This window comes from Macadamia integrifolia, chromosome 3, assembly GCF_013358625.1.
Source record: "Macadamia integrifolia cultivar HAES 741 chromosome 3, SCU_Mint_v3, whole genome shotgun sequence".
NCBI lineage: Eukaryota > Viridiplantae > Streptophyta > Magnoliopsida > Proteales > Proteaceae > Macadamia > Macadamia integrifolia.
The window spans coordinates 6,348,818-6,369,926 of NC_056559.1; the positions used below are offsets into that span (position 1 = coordinate 6,348,818).

At 37.3% G+C, this 21,109-nt stretch overlaps 2 protein-coding genes across 2 annotated transcripts; both read left to right on the forward strand.

Annotated features, from left to right (window-relative positions):
* Positions 1–3,111: 3,111 nt before the first annotated feature.
* LOC122073850 (CDPK-related kinase 5-like) lies at positions 3,112–14,602 on the forward strand. Its single transcript, XM_042638517.1, has 11 exons — positions 3,112–3,897; positions 5,196–5,326; positions 6,183–6,224; positions 6,368–6,476; positions 8,765–8,843; positions 8,942–9,238; positions 9,348–9,460; positions 12,720–12,827; positions 12,915–12,977; positions 13,096–13,263; positions 14,024–14,602. The coding sequence occupies exons 1-11, from the start codon at positions 3,304–3,306 to the stop codon at positions 14,162–14,164; spliced, it is 1,845 nt and encodes a 614-aa protein (XP_042494451.1). The 5' UTR covers positions 3,112–3,303; the 3' UTR covers positions 14,165–14,602.
* Positions 14,603–15,612: 1,010 nt separating this feature from the next.
* Positions 15,613–20,768, forward strand: LOC122073563 (zinc finger CCCH domain-containing protein 62-like). Its single transcript, XM_042638153.1, has 3 exons — positions 15,613–15,877; positions 16,011–16,165; positions 19,271–20,768. Exons 1-3 carry the CDS (start codon positions 15,765–15,767, stop codon positions 19,657–19,659), a joined length of 657 nt encoding a protein of 218 aa, XP_042494087.1. The 5' UTR covers positions 15,613–15,764; the 3' UTR covers positions 19,660–20,768.
* The last annotated feature ends 341 nt before the right edge of the window (positions 20,769–21,109 follow it).

The window sequence follows — 21,109 nt, forward strand, 5'->3', positions numbered from 1 at the left end:
AAAAAAAAAAAAAAAAAGGGTGACTTAATAGGATTCAAACAGTGAGTGGTTGGTATCCTGGTTTGTTGCAGGGTTACTTACTATGGAGATGATTTTAGCTCCTAGCCTTTTGAAGTAAGAGTGGGTCCTACCCACATATAAAGCAATTAACTGTCATCAAAAGGGTGTGAGACACTTTTATTGGTGGTAGTTGTCTTCAAGTAGTTGAGTTTCACCTTCTACTTTCTCTCATGTTGCTTAGCTTTACTTTACATGCAAGGAATTCTTTTCACCTTCTGTTTCTGTTATAGGAACATTTTGATTAACCTCACAAATGCCCATTTTTAGTGGTCATATTCAGTGTCTTCAAGTCAAAAATAATCATGAATATGATAGAGAGAGAGAGAGAGAGAGAGAGAGAGAGAGAGAGAGAGAGAGAGAGAGAGAGAGAGAGAGAGAGAGAGAGAGATCATAAGATCACATTTAGTGGCAAACCCACTCATAAATAATAATAATGTGAGTTATCAAAGTGGTTGGAAAGAAATTTAAAAGCCCAACTTTTGGATCTGGAAATCCACAAACTATTTGGAACACTAATTTGTGATGGGTACCATGGTCCAAGATATTTGTATCATATCGGTCGTGTTGGCTCATATGTATTAGTATCGATATCATAAAAAATGATTTGTTTTTAAATTTACGGTTGATGCTGATCTGATACCTATACCTAAAACAATGGTGGGACTCTTGTTGGGTTTTGTAGTGTATGGTGCTAAGCTATGACTACCCTTTTGGCAACAAAATGGTTCTGTAATGAAAATCTTGGTTCCACTATATTCCGTCATCAAACATGACATTTCTTGTAGTGGATAATAAGCAGGGCCAAGATTGTAAATGATTTACGTCTTGAGAGCCCATTTATTAAGTATGTAGACCTAAAAATGGATACAGTTATGGACCACAATACACTAAAAGTGAGCAAAAATTATTAAAACAGCCCAATTGGGTTGTCCTTGTCTTTTCTCTTGTTTTGTTCAGACATTGGCATACATATTCATATGTGACATATCAAAGGAAGCCACAAGTTGGAACTTCTTCTGTCTGCCCTTTCTGTTGTTAAGAATCAGATCAGAACTTCAGAATAAAATTGGGCTACACATCAAATGTTCCCTATGCCCATAAACATGTTTGGTGAGAGTTTAGGTTAATTATGAAGAAATATTTTTCTCATCAAATGATTGTTGACGTATATGGTGTAAAACATGATGATCAGTGGAGATAGTTCATGAAATACCACTTACAAGTTTGATCTAAAAGCTTAAGCTATTAGGCAGAGATAATCGAATCCTACTAAAAAAAAAAATAGAGATAATCAAATGGTCTATGAAGTTTTTTTTTTTTGGTTAAAAAAACAACCATGAGATTCGAACTTGAGACCTTTTGGTGAGCAAGAGAATTTTGCACAGTCTATGAAGTTACATCCATGGTCTCAAATTAAAAATGTCAACTGGTTGGACCCAATTGATTTCGATTAGGTCTTAACTGGTTCCTACTAATTTAAGGTCACTGTTTCAACCCATTTAGGTAATCGGTCCTCATAGACTAGCTTAGTGATTGGACTTATTATTCAAGTTAATCATATTTCAAATGGTTTACTTAATTAATCACACTATAAACAACTCTTAAGCAACAATTGGGTTAACTAGACTTAAACTGGCTAATCAACTTGTAAACGATCGATTATTGGTCAGTCACGTGATTCAATTCATCTTAATCAAACGACCATCATGCCACTATCTTGCAATGAGAATGCCGAATTATTAACTCGGCCAACTCGGATCTAACCAGGCCAGCTATTTGAATCTTGACGTCCCCACTAGGGCACTACCAGCCATCAGCAAGAGTCCATAAATAGGTTAAGGGTAAGTAAAGTTAACGTCACACAACACATACATCTGCATTTTTGTAAAGGAGAAGATTCTCTCTGTTCAACAGTCCACATACACTAAAGAGTAAAGACATGCTTGTATCTATTATTTTTATACTAGATAAAATTTGATACTGTTGAGGATAAACCTAAGGAAACTGCTCAGTGTGGACCCCACAGTTAGGGGTTTCAAAATCCAGTCAAAATTGATTTGACCGATTGAAATCAACCAAAAAGCCAGACCAAAATCGAAGGACCAACAGTTAAGACTGAAAGAAATTGAAATCGAACCAAGTCGAGTATAACCTAGGAAGAAACTGATATAACTATTTTTTGGGGATTTTCTTATTGGTATCTCTCCTAAGGTATTAAATAATTTGTAATTTTATATTTTTGCCTTTTTAGTATGACACTTTTTCTCCAATGAGAATAATTCCTATCATTTCATTTATTTACTAAAAAAATATGCAAGAACAATTAATGATAGTTTTGAGAATAACATAAGGTGACAAATTTCCTTTGGCCAAGGTCAAGGGATTCCAAATCATTTAGATGTTATATTACAAATATAAGAGAAACATATATGGGTATTATCGACTTGTACGATAGAGGTGGTGAGACATTTCTTACCCGATGGATGTACTTTCTGTAAAACTTTTGAAAATAAAACAAGAGGAAATCAAAAGAAAGTTACATGTTTAGACATATGTGAAAAACCAAAACTGAGAATGGGGCCATTTAGGACCATTAAGAACCCTACAAAAACTGAAACCAAATCTCACATTAATGGTTTATCTTAGCTTCGATTTGAACCGGTGCATGTCAAAAAACCGATTTGAACCGCTCAAAACTAGACCAAATCGAGCTTCAGCGGATAATGATCGGTGGTGGTTCTACTCGCGCGTGGAATTATCACCGATGTTACATGTATGATGTAATCCCCAAAAATCCGTCTCCTCCCGTCACCAAAATTTATTGCACATGCATCTTCGCCGGTTCTTGTGACGATGGGTATTAAAATCCGCGCGCAATTAAGCAATTAATAAATATGAAATTAAATAACAAATTATAAAAATTCGAAAAAAATACTAGGAACGGGTTAGATGGGTACCACGTGGCAGAAGGATGTACTGTCTGGATAATCTGCCCGTTGATGGAAGCCAATGTATCAGCAAAAGCGAAAACCCCGTAGTTTCCTTTCTCTTTTACTCAGATCTCTTGTTACAAATGAAAATTCTTTCTTCTTCTTTTCTTTCTTTTCAGACTTTTTCTTACTAGGGTTTGAAGTAGAGGAAGAAAGAGAGAGTACAGAGAGGTGATTGGAGTTGGATGGGACTGATGTTGTTGCAGTAAAATGTGGTGAATTCGTTCTTACATTGTGGTTTTGAGTGTCATCAATGGGTCTCTGCAATTCCAAACCCTCCCCCAAACCTAATCCTTTCTCTAGGAAAGAGGAAGAAGAGCGGGTGAATGGAGACCCTCGCAATACTCCTCCTCCTCCTTCTTCAACTGATAATGTTAATGGAGGAAGTGAAAATCATCATCAACAACCACCACCACCACCACCGCAGCAGCAGAAAGAGGATCTGGAGGTTGTAAAGAAGTCTCCTTTCTTTCCTTTCTACAGTCCAAGTCCTGCTCATTACTTGTTCTCGAAGAAATCTCCAGCAAATCCCAGCTCAAACTCGACACCGAGGAGGTTTTTCAAGCGTCCCTTCCCACCTCCGTCTCCTGCTAAGCATATCCGGGCGGTGTTGGCTCGGCGTCATGGGTCGGTGAAGCCGAACGAGGCTACTATACCTGAAGGGAGTGAGCAGGAGGCCGTCGCTGGGCTTGATAAGAGCTTTGGATTCTCGAAGCACTTTGTAAACAAGTATGAGCTTGGGGATGAGGTTGGGCGTGGGCATTTTGGGTATACTTGCGCCGCCAAGTTCAAGAAAGGGGAGCTCAAGGGCCAGCAGGTTGCCGTTAAAGTCATCCCAAAATCCAAGGTAAGGATCTCTTTCGCCATGAATCAGTTGGTGGTAGATCAAGTTGTTTATTTGAGTGGCTGATTAATCCTGACGTTTCCACATCTCCGAGACTGTTTTTAATGACGCCAATTATTCGTACGTAATATTATGACCTCCATAATCTTTGAATCTGATGTATGCTTCTTTGATTAGAAATACATTTCTTCAATTGACGAAGACCAATTCCTCTCTCCTTGAAATGTATCTTTCTAGTGCGCAATTACTATCATTTGAAACTTGAAAAAGTGAAAGTGATTATTACTCCATGGTTCTAATGCCAGGTGATGGAATCGGAGACTTGGATCTACTTAGTTTGGAGTATAGGGAACAGTGGTTCACATAGAGGACTAAGTATTAGCGAAACTCTCTTGATGGATGTGGCCATTGGCAGAACTGAGATAGCATTAGGGCTGTAACTGTTCTTGAAATTTGCAATGTCCTTCAAGGTTTTAAGTTCTGTTAAAATCTTTGACATCGAGATTTCATTATGGTTTCAAGGGTAAATATCGTTATAGAATAAGGTACAGATTAAATTCTATATACAAAGTAAGAAACAGAGATGGGGGAGAGAAGCAATAGAAAAGATCAATCAGAAATGTAGAAAACAAAAAACCAGCATGTATTCAATTGGAAGGAGTATTAGTTTCATTTGAATGGTTTCCTACTAATTTGTTTAAACCTTTGCATGCATTGATGCTTTTGATTACCTTCTTTTGAAATATATATACTATTCGCACATTGGTTCTCACGAGTGCAGCACATTTGTGATTCCAGAATTGTGAACCTAATGAAGAGTTATGTTAATGGGGTATAGAACATGAACCCCTGGTTTGGACCTTGGGGATGTGTTGCATGGAGGGCCTTTGGCTAGTTATGACTTTATAATAGGTGCAGCTTGGTTGTTTTAAAAATATACACAACTGAAACAGTTTTCCAACCACTGGAAGAGAGTAATAATTGATTAGAAACTGACTACAATTTTTTGTGTTTTTTAATATGAGGAGCTTGCTGCAGTATGGTAATCATTTTTTTTTTTTTGTAATAAATGGAGTCCATTTTTTTCTCAATGAGAAATAAACTAGTTAGGTATCAGGGATATCTACTTGTTTTTCCTTTTAGACATCTGACTCTATATTTAGCGAAAATCAGAATTTTTTTTACCTCATCGCACATCTGCATGCTTTATGTGGATTTATAATGTGCCCTCAGCATTGCGTGTTTCTGGATGCTGTTCCCTGTTTCATATTGATAGTGTTTATCTAAACCTTTGTTGGCAGATGACTACAGCCATTGCCATTGAGGATGTGAGGCGGGAGGTGAAAATCCTGAGAGCTTTGACGGGACATGGCAATCTAGTGCAGTTTTATGATGCATACGAAGACCATGACAATGTTTATATAGTGATGGAGTAAGCTTAGAACTTAGAAGTGCTATTCAAAATTAATCTTGTAGATTGCTTGGTTCTTTTGTGGTTATTCTTGGAATACGAATTTTCGAATCTTTGGTGCTGAAGAGAAGATTAAAATTCTGGATGATCATATGCCAGATTTAGATAGTGGGAAAAATTAATATCAATCTTCAATTTAGATTGTATAATTTATGGACACATGCACACACAAGAGATAGTGGGAAAAATCAAGAATTGTAAAATGACAGAAATTATTTATTTTTAAAATGGTAGAGATTATGCTTGACATGTGTATTTGATTAAAAAAAAGCATCTTCTGCTTTATTGTAACATTTTGTTTCAAAAGATGTGTTATTATATTATTAATTTACTATGTGGGCCTACTTGTTTGTAGAGATAACCTTAATGTTGCAACATCTGACATCTCTTGGAATCATGGGTGGTTGTTGAACTTCTATGATTGTTCCTATCTATTTAATGGTGCTTGTTCCATCATTTCAATGGTTTCTTACAAGTTTCCACCATTTTCATAATATTTTCTTATTCTCCTTGAATTCTGCCATATTCACTTGTTGACATATTTTCATGGGGCCAAAAGAATGCCAAATGATAATTCAAATTGGCTGTTCTGCTTCCAAAGTCCAATGGAGAGTCAATATGGTAGTTTTCTTTCAATTTTTTATTTTACCCCTCCCGTAATGTACAAAAGACCAAAGTCCTATCTCTACGATGCATTTGATATGATGAAGACATCATGCTGTCTACTTGGCAAGCACAAAATGGATATCAACTGTAGATCCTTATTGCTTGCTTGCACCGGATATTAACTTTGTTGACTTGTTTATGTATATTTCAGGTTATGCGAAGGAGGAGAGCTCTTAGATAGGATTCTTTCAAGGTATTAGTTTACTAGTGCATTTCAAGTTATATGAAGTTCACATCATTGTACTTCCACTTTAAAAATTCGATATGGAGAATGCAATCCAATTTGATTTTTTTAGTAGTTTGTGGCTCTGAGAGGTACTCTTGTTACTTTTATAGGGGTGGGAAGTACTCAGAAGATGATGCAAAGGCAGTTATGGTGCAGATATTGAATGTTGTTGCATTTTGCCATCTCCAGGGTGTGGTCCATCGGGATCTTAAACCAGAGGTAAAACACAACCGCTATGCTTGGTGTTCCCAATTGGTGCATTGGGTGCCTGTTAAACTATAAGGTAACTCAGGAATTGCTTTGGATTTGCATGCATAAAAGAAAGGGGAAGTGTGTTCTATTCCTTGACTCTGTTACAATATGAGAACCAGAAGAACCAGCTAGAACATGATAGAGAGGAAGTTGGTGAGCTAGAACACAATAGAGTGAATGCTACTATTGTGCACTAGCTTTTTCCTTTATATTAATAAGTAACCAGCTCTTAGTTGGATTCTACTAAGAGCCTGACTCTAAAAAGAATAATTACATAAGTCTAATTACAATGGGAAATAACTAAAGAGACAATAACTAACTGATTACAACTCAGCTATTAAAGATAATCCCATGGTACACTGTCCCATGGAACACTAACCACGATACACCCTTTAACAAGTTCCTACTGAAAGATCTGCGATGGGGATTATTTTGATGATCCTGATTTTCCAAGTTATTTACATCTGACGGTGCAGAATATATAGCTTGAACTGTAAGGATCATCCCTTTGAATTGATTTTTTTCTCTCTATAGTTGCTCTGAGAGAGGAATAATCTAATGGGAGAACCAACCTTATGTGGTGTAGTCTTTACTTTCTTTTTTCTTTGTCTGTTGTTGTGGGAGAGCTTTTGGCTGCCTGCTTCTTAATAAAATCTATATTTAGGGGGGAGGGGGGGACCAACCTTTGTGTAGGACAGCTAGGTTTGCAACAATTTCAAACATCAGAGTGCATATATTTTTTGATTAAAATTAGAGAGGGAATCAAAGAATGATCCGCTGGTTAGCCATGTAAGAGTATCATAGATGCAGTAGAGAATGGGTTGGCTAGTGGGATAAGAAAGTAATAATTTATCATAAAAGGAAAAGACTAAAGAAAGTAGGAATATCTCCATAGATAGAGAACTGAGGTTCTTGAATGAAAAAGTGTGAGAAAATGTGGGCTCGTTGAATTGTGGTTTGAGAGGGTGCATAGATTCTTATGATGTAACTAGAAAGAAGAAGAATAGCAGAAACAAATTAAAAGGAACCGTGTTGACTGTTTACCCTAGATAGCTTGCGGCAAAAAGGTTTCCACCTAGAAAATAGATATGGTGGTTAATGTGTGGACTTTTTTTTTTTGAGTTGGTTATTCTTTTGACTTACCTGGAGACATTGATTGTTTATTCAGTGGCCAAAGAGTCACTTAGAAGGAAAAGGCAATGTTTTCTGGACCTTATTAACTTCTTTAGTGGTCTGGGTTTTATGGAATGATAGAAATAGAAGGTCATCTGAAGACAAACCTAGAGTTTTTCCAATATTTTGTGCTGATATATGGCCAAGTATTTAGTAGGGATTTAGCCTATAAAGAATTTGTTGGGTATGATGAATTATTTGAATTTCAGCTGGGATTCATTGCTGTATGAATGACATCATTTAAGTCTTTTTCTTTTGTTGATCGAGGAGTCTCTTATGTATGGATTGCATTTTCTTTCTGGAAAAGGGGATGTATAGCTACAACATCAATTATTTTATCATTTTTTCGTTCAATGGTATGATAAATATGTTGACTGTGATTAAAAAAAAAAAAATGAATGCCACATTTCGGATTTCATCAGGATTCAGCTTTGGCTTTTTTGAATCAAGGGTTTTATAAATTGTATTGCTGGAGAACAATGAAAGTCACATATAAGATTCACTTTTAGGGGTTAAAAAGGAAGAGGAAAGTCTTATGTAGGACTGATTAGGGAATGCTGGTCTATGAAATTAATCAAACAGTTGGGAGTTTAGATGTCTGGACTGATATGCCAGCTTGGTGATTGAATGCAGGATTTTAGTTGTGCACTATATAACTAACCAAGATGGTTCCTCTTTCTTTTTTTTTCCCTTTTTTTTTTTTTGGGATCTAGAAGAGGGTAATCTCTTCCCTTTTTTTCCCCTTATCTGGAAAGTGAGTATGTAATATATTAAATAAATATGTAAACTTTGAGTGAGAGGTGAGGCCAGTACCATATGTAGGTATGTGCTATACAAAATGACAGTCTCCTAAAGATTTTGACTATTTTTTCAGCAGTCCCCTCCAGTCAATTTAGTTAAACTTTCTTGAATATTCATTATGGAAATATTTCCTTTAACTCATCCTGTGAACCATATTATTTGAAACAATTATATTTTCTTTTTTAAGTGCTGACTTCCTGCCTCTGCAACTAAATATTGTGCTTCTATCCTGTTTAATTTGATGTATTCTTACCCTGAAATGTACTAATTTTCTGGCTCAGAATTTCCTCTTCACTTCTAAGGATGAAAATTCACAGTTGAAGGCCATAGACTTCGGTTTATCAGACTTTGTCAAACCAGGTTGGTCTTGACTCCTGATATGACCTCTCTGTTGGTCTTTTACGGTCTCCTGCCTTAACTGTTCATGAACACTTTCCAGTGATTTAACTGGTATGCAGACGAAAGGCTTAATGACATTGTAGGAAGTGCATACTATGTCGCACCTGAAGTTCTTCATAGATCTTATGGCACAGAGGCTGATGTATGGAGCATCGGTGTGATAGCTTATATTCTTCTATGTGGGAGTCGTCCCTTTTGGGCCAGGACTGAATCTGGAATCTTTCGAGCAGTTTTAAAAGCTGATCCAAGTTTTGATGAGCCACCTTGGCCTACTTTATCTTCTGAAGCGAGGGACTTTGTCAAGCGTCTATTGAACAAAGACCCACGCAAAAGAATGACTGCTGCTCAAGCTCTATGTGAGTGCCCCTCATCCCCTGTCAAGAGTGTTAGGTGTCTGGTGTTATCTTCCTGAAGTACTGTTCTTAATCTTCTTCTTCTTCTTCTTCTTCTTCTTCTTTTTTTCAGGCCATCCTTGGATTAGAAATTACAATGATGTAAAAGTACCTCTTGATATTCTAATATTCAAACTCATGAAAGCATACATGCGTTCATCATCTCTGCGGAAAGCAGCTTTGAGGGTATGGATTTGTTGACATTGATGAAGAATAATATTCTTCTATGTTCCTTTGCGTATACGTAAAAGGAGTGAAGTCGTCTGTGTTTACATTTTTCATTGTTGCAGTTTGTGTTTGTGTGCTTTTCCTTCCTTCTAATTGATATGGTGAATGGTTGCAGGATGGACATGCATATTGGAATTTCCTGTAATTTCTGTCATTCACTTATGCCTGGTGCTTGTTTTCTGAATGGTGTTTATATGCCTTAACTTTTAGCTCCAAGATCTTGGGTCATACTGCAGTACAAACTTTCCTATACAAACTCTTCTTGAGTTACCTTTAGGACAATCAGTGAGACTTGTTTCAGAACATGTTTTTCTGCAAGATGAGGACTTCAGTGGAAATTGTTTTTACTCCAGTGATTACTGGTTCTGTTTTAAGTTCAATCCGTAGCTTTAATCTGACTTTCTGCAGTACATTTGTGACGTCACAGGTCCAATCAGAATTTTATAGATCATACATAGACAGCAGGGTATCCAATAAGGAGTTACATACATGGACCTTCATTTTACCTAAATGTTCCCATGTAGGATGATACTTCAACACAGGACATATTTTGCTTTGCCAGATCTATACTTCTAACTGTTATATTAGCAAAACACTGCAAGTAGAAGTCAAGATTGAATGCATGCAATACACCAATTTTAACATGGCATTTGGAGTTCTGAATCCTATGTTCCCAGTGCGGAATTGTAATTGTTACTGAATTTTCTTATTGAATATCAGTACAAATGTATCTACATTCTGAAACAAAGGTTGGAAAAAACATTCCTTGCATACTTGGAAGTTGTATCTGGTTGTCATGAATGCCCATGTAAAAATACCCAGTCTGATGGGCCATGTTTTTGGGGCCAGAGTGAGATGGATACAACTCCTGGACATATCTAGACACCCCACCCAACCCATGGAACATAGGTGACAAAAGCATTTCTGGCATTGACATGCCCTCTTGCAGACAAGATTTGGACTAATCTTGTAACTCATATAACCTAGATTTGGAGTAATCTTGTAATTCATATAACCTAAACAGCTTAGAGAACCCCAAACCAAGAATGCCTATCTTTTTCTTTCTTTCTTTTTTGGGATGAGTAACAACTTATTTATTAAAGCAAAGTAATAGTAAAGATAATAAACAATAATAGTACAGAGCATGCCCCCAGCAGATTAGGCCTTAAGCCTCCTTACACAGATACATTAGAAACCCTCCTCCCCAACCTCCACTCAAAAGAAAAAAAAAGGATATGGAGGTCCCAATGCCAATATAGGTCTATCAACCCTTTGTCTGGCATCAAATCAGCCATATTATTTTCTGACCTCGGCTCCACTGGAATAATATTTTCAACTGAGATACCATGTTTCATATATGCTTGATGATGTGTATAAATATCCATGGCACATTCTGTTTGTGATGAGTGCATGCTCTGCCCAAGATGAATCACCTTCCACGTTTAAATTTGAGAATACTCTTCGCATTGCCAATTGCAGCCCAGTTCTTATTGCCAAAGGTTATTTCTCTGTTCCTGATGAGCCTGGATTTCCTTGGAAACACCCATCAAATTTTAGTTTCACCACCCCCACACAGGGTAGGATACTCATTATTGTGTATCATATTGGCTATAATAAAGTGACTAAACTGATTAATTGCATACCATGGAGGAAAGATAAAAAAAAGTTCTAAAATTAAAGTAATCAAATTAAAATAATGTAATGAGAGCTAGAATTGCTCTTTATTGATTGTTTGTGGTCCTTTTGATGCTCTACCGGCTAACTTTTTGGTAGTATATCCAGAGAAGAAACAGAAAAAAATAAATTTGGTTCTTTGTTATCTCAATCTTGTCTTACTGTAAGTTTATCTTCCACTGTTGTTTCAGCCCTCATTGGGTTGTATACTAAAGAGTGTCCCAGTGCACGAGGTGCCCGCTACTGCAGGGTCTGCGAGGGGCAAATGTATGCAGCCTTACCACCCCCACTTTGCGGAGAGGCTGTTCCCATGTTTTGAACCCACAACCTGATGGTTGCAATAGTGCAACTTAATCTTTGTGCCAAGGCTCGCCCTCATTGGGTTGTGTACTCTTGAGTCCTAAATACAGGAAGTACAACTACCTTTCTAGACACCTTTGGGATTTGTTACTCTTGAAATCCAGATTCGATTGTTCTTGATTTGTGGGGTGTGCATAATGTTAGTTTACATTTCTGTTCCCCCACTCCACCCAATATATATATATATATATATATATATTTTTTTTTACATGGTCTTTGTTGTCTCTATTTTAAAGTATTTGAACGGTTAATATACATTTCTTTTGTGTTTGTTTCATCACTTTCTTGGTGACATATGCATTTGTGATATTCCAATTGGAAAATCCAATGTGAAGGGGAAGTCAGATTTCTACCTTTATTTGTTTCCTAAACCCCTTCTACCAACATAAAATGGGTTCTATATGAGCTGTTGCTATCTGAGCCATGTCTGTCACCACTAGTTGTTGAAACTGGACTGTCAAGAGTCATTATACCATGATAACTTACAATAAGAATTTGTTGGTCATGTACAATGCCAGTTGACGACATTAATATTTAAACATTGATGATCTGTTACTTGGGAAGTTTGTTGAAGCTTGAAATATTGGAGTAAGCAACAAAATTATTTATATGATGACAAGGAATTTCAATTGATTGGGAAGGATAAACTTTAAAGGAAGGTAGATGGAGGAAAAGTGAGTTTCTACTGATCCTGCATAATATACTTGAAGCAAAAATAAGGGGGTCAGGATAACTGACGACTTGTATTATTTCATCCTGCTCCAAACTGGATCTATGGACCCCAGTGTGAAAACTTGATACTGGCAAAAAGTTTAAAATGTTCCCAAATTTCTCATAGAGTAAATACTTCTCTAAAATGATGGGCCCCTTACAAATTTAATACACACAAACGTTGTGAAACTGTAGTTCTAAGATCAAATATGTTAGTTTATCACATACAGTGTCACATGCATGCATAAGAGGTTCCTAAAGTACAATTATGATTCATGAAAAATTATAAACATTTTTTTAATCCCCTTAATGAATAACGTCTGATTTAGTTGTTATTTGAGGTTGTATACTTGCTAGTTTAAAACCATCCGACTTATGTCCACGTCCAAAAAGAATTAAGTGTTTCATTTCCAATAAAACCCTTTTTCCTCAGTTCTCTTCTCATTTGCTTTTTTTTTTTTTTTTGTGGCAGGCATTATCTAAAACATTGACTGTGGACGAACTCTTTTATCTGAAAGAGCAGTTTGTGCTATTGGAGCCGAACAAAAATGACACCATAAACTTAGAAAATATTAAAGCGGTTAGTTTAAATTTTTTCTTTTACGTAATTTTTAGATTTCTTTTCTTGATACTTCTCAGGGATGTTCAAGCTAATTCTTCTTGCCAGGCCTTGATGAAAAATGGAACGGATGCAATGAAGGAGTCTCGTGTCCATGATTTCCTTGCTCCGGTAGAGTTTGCACCTTTACCATTTATGACAGATGAAGTTTTCCCCTAAATGACTTTGGTCTTATAATTATATGGTTTATAGTTCTCAAGAGTTGTGACATTTCTGCCTTTTTTAACAGCTACTTGCACTTCAGTACAGAAGGATGGATTTTGAAGAATTTTGTGCTGCGGCATTAAGTGTACATCAGCTTGAGGCACTTGAACGTTGGGAGCAACATGCTCGTTGTGCATATGAACTCTTTGAAAAGGATGGGAACAGAGCAATCGTTATTGATGAACTTGCTTCGGTATGTTTTTGTTGTTTCTTACAAAAACTTTTTTCCTAGACAGATTCACTGCATGGATATCTATGATTAGCTTAGTGGAAGAATTGATGTCAGATGTATATGTGGCAATTGGTTATGGTTTTTAAATCTGATCCTTTTGGAAGATTGTTTGTGTGTTTTAAATTATATACACTTAATAAACATTGTGAAAACCTAAGGTACAGATACTGATACTTTCTGTTACAATAATGAAATGTGTATTCATACTCAAGTTATATAAACTGCTCTGAATTACCTAAGGAATGTTTTCATTGAAAAATCCTTGCTGTCAGATAGGCTTCGGCAGTTCTTTTAGAGTCTTGAATGATATCTAAGTTGAACAAGATATGCAAGAATTAAGCTCTCCCATATTATCAAAACAAAAAGCTAAGCAACTCACTGAGCAAGATATGCAAGAAATAAGCTCTCCCATATTATCAAAACATAAATCATCTGTATCCAATGGGTAATGGAATTCATCCTAATTTCTGAAAATTTTGTTATGTAAGGGGCTGTGTACATTATGACCCTCCCCAGACCCTGCAGTGGTGGGAGCTTGTGCAATGGGTACACCCTTTCTAATGTCCCCTAAATGCCCCCCCCCCCTTAATGACATAAAAACCACGGGGTAACCCCATATCCGTGTTTGGTAACATTCTTATTAGTTTGAATTTGTTCTAGAGCTGTACCATGAATCCAAGAACCTGGACTGATCACTTTTATTTTGAAAATATTGTTTCAGGAACTTGGACTTGGTCCTTCCGTCCCAGTCCATGCCGTTCTCCATGATTGGATTAGGCACACTGATGGGAAATTGAGCTTCCTTGGGTTTGTCAAATTGTTGCATGGGGTATCAAGTCGAACTCTGGCAAAGGCTCAATAAGTTTTAACCAGGAAATATATATACGCTGTATGCATGTGGAACTCCAGGAGGTATGTCTGGCTGATGAAGTTAAAGAGGCGGTGGTACTTTACCAGTGCGGCATGAAACCTCCAACCTGCTTGATGCAAATAGCAGATGTTGTCAGAAGCTTGGGTATACCACATGAATTGTTTAGGGGGGTTCATCGAGGTGTTGTGGCTGTCATTACAGAGACGGAAGTCGGTAGTTGGTTTAAACTTTTAGTTAGGTGACTTGTGGCGGAGAGTATTTGTAAATGATCTCTATAGCATAAGGTATAACAGATGTTCTATCCGATTAGATCATCCTGTCCTTGCCTTGGTTCCCATTGTTCTCTGTCACTACTCTGTAATCGACCAATCTGTTTGGAACTGCTAAATTTCCTGTCAGAGTGGAAATGAGAAATCTCCTTTTATCTGACTTCGTTAGCGTTGTCTTACTTGCATTTCCCCTCCCCCCCGCCCCCCCCTTGTGGACAATTCCCATCAATGACTAAATTAGTGAACTCTGTTCAGTCATTTTGATTACTCAATATGGTTCCTAACATCTATATCAGTCAAGAAGTCATTTGCAGGGACATGGAAATAGATAAAAACTTTCCATTGTTCAGTTTATCCACTTTTTAAGAAGCACAACTAATTAAAAAAAAAAAAAAAAGAAGGGAAAAGATTGGGTATGTTGTTGGTATGTTGTAAGTTAGCACCCATTGTGTCTATTTCTTTCTTTCCTTTTTTTAAATGACCCCATATCTTGCTTATATGATACTCATCTTGTGCCTCCAATGGTGTGTAACGGTTTATGCCTGCTATGGCTTCAATAAATTTGCCCCTTCCCCCTCAGTGGATTTGGAGGGTTTTTATAAAAAAAAAATAAAAAAATAAACAGATGGCTGGGTATGCTAGCAGTATATTCAAATATGTTTCTCTCTCCTCCTCCCCTTGAAAAAGTTCCCTATGTCCCTCCCATCCCGGCCCTCCTATTAGATGAGTTACTAGCTCCAAGAATTCCGGTGGTATACCTCTCTTCCTCTCCAAAAAAAAATAATAAAATTGGAATTTACATAATTTAATTGTTTGGAAATAAATCTTAATGTTAAAAAAAAAAAATAAATAAAAAGAGCCTTAATGATTTACTTAAAAAAATTTACGGGCTTTTTTATCACTGGCCCCATTTATGTTGTTTTTTTTTTTTTTGGGTAGAAGGGCCCCATTTATGTTTATTAACGTGTAAAGTGTTATTTATTAACTGTCATCCAAGAACCCTCCTTACCTTTTCTTTCTTTTTTTTTCGGTTAGGGAAAGAACCTTATTCAAAAAAGGGTAAAAAGGCTTGGGATGGTTCAAAATTCAAATTCATCACGATTTCACAACGGTAACAATTTTAGGTGGATCGTGATAAGGGACTCGACACGTAATTGGGTTTAGCATAAACCTGACCGTGAGGTCTTGTCCATTAATTCGATTTCCAGCAAATCAAATTTAAAGATTGACACCAGAAGAAAGGAAATCATTGCAGTCATTTGCTTCTCCTCTGAATATAAAAAGGCGAAAGACGCGAAGAAGAAGATATTGAAGTGGCCAACATGGATGAAAAGAAAGCGAAGGATCCAGTTGCTTGCCTCTCCTCTGAATCAGAAGAAGAAGAAGAAGAAGAAGATTATGAGGACGACGAAGAGATGAGTGGTCAATCCTGCAGGTATTGCATTCCGTATTCCTTCGCTAACATTACTTCTGTAAATGTGAAAATTTTAGACTATGGAAGTCTCGCACGCACGCATTTCATTTCTTGTGTTGAAATTGAGTTTTCTGTGTGTGTGGTGGGGGATCAGCGACGAGGAGAGCGACTGGAACGAGGAGGAGGAAGCAGATCTTGAGTCCTCCGAAGATGATGATGGATCTGATGACGATGACAAAGGCGGTTTAAAGTCGACCAAGGTGATCGACAGTGAAGACAGCTGCAACAGAGTCATCTTCCTTCTCAAAGGTGAGCCTCATTCCCATCTCTGTCTCGTCCCCCATCCTTCTGCATCCAGTAGATCTTTTTTAACCTTATTATAATAAATAAATAAAAAAAAAAAAGAAGAAGAAGAAGAAGAAGAAAAGAAAAAGAAAAAGAAAAAAAAGGACATGGTCCAGTGTATACAGTTTATATTACCATGCCACTCATTCTCACTGGTGCGTCCAGTGTTCTCTGTTGCACATTCCCGTACCTTTTTGGATGACCTCCTCAGGTCTCACAATTTAAGTTTTCACAGATATAATTATTTATGAATTTTATGCTGCCTGATTTTGTTCATTTCGGTACATCTCGATATTCAGCTACACTATACTTATATGTGTTTTTTTTATTGTTGCCTAAATTTTACCTCTGTATAATGTTGCTGGTCTTATAGCCATCTGAAGGAGTTTATCTTGTGGTTTTTAATGATTTATATCGTTCACATAAACCCTGATTTGATACTATGAGCAGTATCATCCAAGATCTTTGAAAGCCATGGAAATTTTTGAAATTTTCTCCATTAATGTAAATTGAAGTATCTACAGAAAATTAAGTCCTTGAAGATTGCAGAGTGAACATTTGTAATGTTGAGCTTCTACCAACATTGTGTGCTTCTTCCAACTCTGGCAAACTTTTCTGTCAGTAAGTGTAATTCAGTTTTTCTTGTTGCGTGCAAAAAAAGAGGATGGTATATTTTTGCTTGATGTCTGAGAACCAAGAAATGTGTCTCTTTAAAATGCTAATCCTTTAATAATCAACATCTCAAAAGAGAATTGGTTAATGTATTGTCGAAGAGAATCTTATGTGGGATGACCAAAGTCTCAATGTGGTGATAAGCTATGGTAGATCATATGCAATGAGGGGTCTTGAAATGCAATAAGGCATAGATGGAATTAGGTTTAGGCTCTTGAATACCAAAGTGGGAATAGCTTAGAAGAAGTTGAGATGAAGATCGATGAATGCAAATGAGGAGTGGTAACACCGTAAGAGTGCAAGTTACATCAGTATTTTCATACGTTTGTTTGACCACTGGTATTCAAGAGCCTAAACTTTTCTCTTTCGTAAGTGTAATTCAGTTTTTATTGTTGTGTGCAAAAAAAGAGGATGGAATATTTTTGCTTTATGTTTGAGAACCAAGAAATGTGTCCCTTTAAAATGCTAATCCTTTAATAATCAACATCTCAAGAGAGAATTGGTTAATGCATTGTCAAAGAGAATCTTATGTGGGATGACCAAAGTCTCAATGTCGTGATAAGCTATAGAAGATCAAATGTAACGACTTGAAATGCAGCAAAGCATAGATGGAATTAGGTTTAGGCTCTTGAATACCAAAGTGGGAATAGCTTAGACGAAGTTGAGATGAAGATCCATGAATGCAAATGAGGAGTGGTGAGAGTGCAAGTTGCATTAGTGTTTTCATACGATTGCTTGACCAATGGGTTGGACCCTAAGTCGCATGGATTCGGGAATGGTTCAACACTCAAGAATCCATCGCCTACAACAAAAGTAGGATTCAGGGACTCTAGAGGTATAAAGATTTTTAATATTTTGTACTGTATTGTTAGATATTTTTATATTGTAAAAATAATATGTGATTAGAGGGTTCAAACTAATTATACAATCAGCTAGGCCCCAAAATGCAAGTCACTTCATCAATTCCTTTCTAAAGACGAAGATTCGAAAACAGGGGTAGTAGGAGGGCATGGCTTTGGTTGTTGACCCATGTTTATTATTCCGCACGATTTATTTTTTTATTTTTAGGGGGAGGGGGGGATGAGTTCTTGTAGAATAATAGGTTGGACCATTGACTGCTAACCTAGACAGTTATTACCAACAGCTCAGACCATCTGTTTTAAAAACTATTGAAATGTAAATGAACCATCTCATCCAAGTAAATCTCACCAACACACCATAGTTGATGGTTATTGCACATAATATTTTTAAAATATTATTCCATTAAGCATGGAAGTTGCAAAAGACCTTGTTCTTTTTGTAAAAATGACATTTTCTATCATCAAATTTTTGTTTTTCACCAGCACCATTTAGGTTGTCTTCCACAGGCTAGAATGGTTTAGCTCCAATCTGGTTTTAAAGGGAAATAGAATGAAAATCTCTACAAGGAGAAGTGGAATGCAGCCATTGTAGTGAAAAAGAGAATTTACATCTTATGATGTGATAGAGTATATCATCCTCGGGAGAGTTAAGTTGTGAAACAAGATTTGTGTGGCAACGTTAATGTTAGAAGTCTATCAAGAGATATGAGGAGTGTGCTCAAGTTGCAGACTCCACTCTTGGGTTTTCCTAGTCCTATGGGTTTCCCTAATCCTATTAGGACTGAATATAATTAGAAGTTAGCAATTAGTAGTAGTTTCCTATTTTGTTTTATTTTGTTCTTTCGTATTCCTAGTAGGACTTGTAATAGCTATTCTATTTAATGAATGAAGGAGGGCAGCCCCAATATAGGACTCCCTTTGCTAAAAAATAAAAAATAAATACCTGATTAGCTAACAACTACCCTATACCCAATAGGAAACTAACTGCTTGTATCAAATATAATCCCACGGTATGTGGTTCTATGGTCACCTATAGCACTCCAATCGACACACTCACTCATACACTCTAAAAGTTAAAAAGGTGGATGAGGCTCTGTTGACTCTGTTGGTTTATGTAAAACATGAAGATACTGATCTTATTTCTTTAGCTATGGATGATAATCTCTGAGTTTGGTCCAGTATAAATTACATAAGTACATCCGCAAGTTACTTTTTTTATCAATTGGAACTTAGTCTCTATGCTTGGAAAGCTTACCTGCTGTCTAAAATTGTGGATAAATGATGATCAGCTCAGATTTCCTGGATAGTTTAATATTAGTCCGTCCAATGGAAATTCTTCTTTTCACTTGCAGCATTATCAGTAGCGTCTTACAGTTATTGCCTCTCCAGTCACCTCAACTTCTGTCTTCGCTTCTAATAAGCATGCTGATTTGAAAACAAAAAGAGGGTTATGGTCTTTGAGTTTCTTAGGAATGGATGGTGCTATTTTTGAACTTTTTGATCAAATATTTGAGATGATTCTTCTAATGCTCTGCAGGAGGGAGTGATCTACAAGAACTTAAACTAGTAGAGTGCAAGGCATATTTGCGGAAGCATGGATTGAGATTAACAGGGAACAAAGCAGTTTGTATACAAAGAATAAAGGAGCATTGGAGGTCAGCTTTATATGATTTTATACATTATTATCATTTTTATATCATTATAGCCATATTGATTGCTTGCTCAAGTTGCTTTAGGATGGATGAAGGACCTCCATTTTTCTCGCTGATTCAACCTCGTGCATTTCCTTTTTGTTTCCTTTTTATTTATTGTTTTTGGGAGATTGTGAAAAGTCCAAAACATCTGTTTTCTTGGGTCTATTTTCTCATCTTGCATGTTCCCTTTGGAGTTGTGCATCTAATTCCTGTGAGTGTGGCTCATGTGTGAGTGGGTGCAAATGATGCAACAATCAATATAACGTATGTAACTCTAGTTAAACCAAAAAACGTCTAATAAATCACTTCATGCTTAATCACATATACATCTTAATTTTTTTCACATAACAGATACATATATTACATATAAAACTCTATAGTTAAACCAAAAAGCATCTAATGTCCAGAACATCTTATCTTTTATGGTCAAGTGTCTTTGCCCTCTCCCATTCCACCATCAAATCCAATGTCCCTCTTTTGCTTTCTTCCTTTGGAAAAGTTCCGACTCTTCCAAATTCCTTCACCCCCTCAGTTGGGGCCTCTATTTGTCTCCCTAAATATGAAGGAGGCTTGGGATTGAGAAGAACCAAGGAAACTCTTCCAAATTTCTTCACCCCCTCATCTGGAAAATTGCTTCCAAGGAAAAAGGGATTTGGGTTTCCTGGGTCTACTCTCATCTCCTCAAGAATGACTCCATGTGGACGGTTTCCCCTTCCTCTGATGCCTCTTGGGTCTGGCGCAACATTCTCAATGTCCGCCCCATGGCCTTACATACCATCTCCTCCTCTATTAGCAATGGCCTACACCAATCTCTGGCTCAACCCTTGGCACCCTGCAGGTGCCCTTCCTCAAAATTATTTACTCCTCTGGCTTAGGGAGAAATGCCTCTGCCTCTGCCTCTGCCTCCTTCATCACCTTTAATAATGTTTGGCGCCCCCCCTTTCAGATATTTGGTCCTCATTCTGTCCCCTTCCTACAGGCCACTGTGGAGGAGAGGGTACCAGCTTCTGGCTTCCCTACCACACTAGGAAATTTAGCTCTGCCTCTGCTTGGAACCTTATCCAATCCTCCTTTGGCCAACAACCTTCCTTGGGCATAAAACCACCTAGTTTAAACGCCACATCCCCCGCCAGAGCTTCACAGCTTGGCGTGCCTTGACCAACTGCCTCCCAACGCAATCATTCCTCACCTACCTATACATCAAATTGCCCCCCTCTTGTTGTCTTTGTTGGAATGCCAATGAAGACGTTGACCACCTTTCTTATCCTACCCCTTCTCCATCATATATGGAAGGAGAGTCCTTCGCAACTGCTGGCCATCCTGAAGGAATCCCCTCCCTCTGAGCAGAGAAAGGATTTGGATGGGTATGACCTTTATTGGATCCTTTATTTGTGACATCGCTGGATGAGCTTCACAGTTTAGCTCCTCTATTTGCGAAACTGCTAGAAGAACTTTATAGCTTGGCGTGTCATGATCAACTGCCTCCCTACACAATCTTTCCTCACCTACCGACACATTAATGTCCCCCCCCTCTTGTTGTCTTTGTTGGAGTGCCAATGAAGACGCCGATCGCCCTTTTTTTTTCCTGTCCTTCTCCTCCATCATATGGAAGAGAGTCCTTCGCAACTTCTGGCCATCCCGAAAGAATCCCCTCCCTTGAGTAGAGAATGGATTTGGATGGA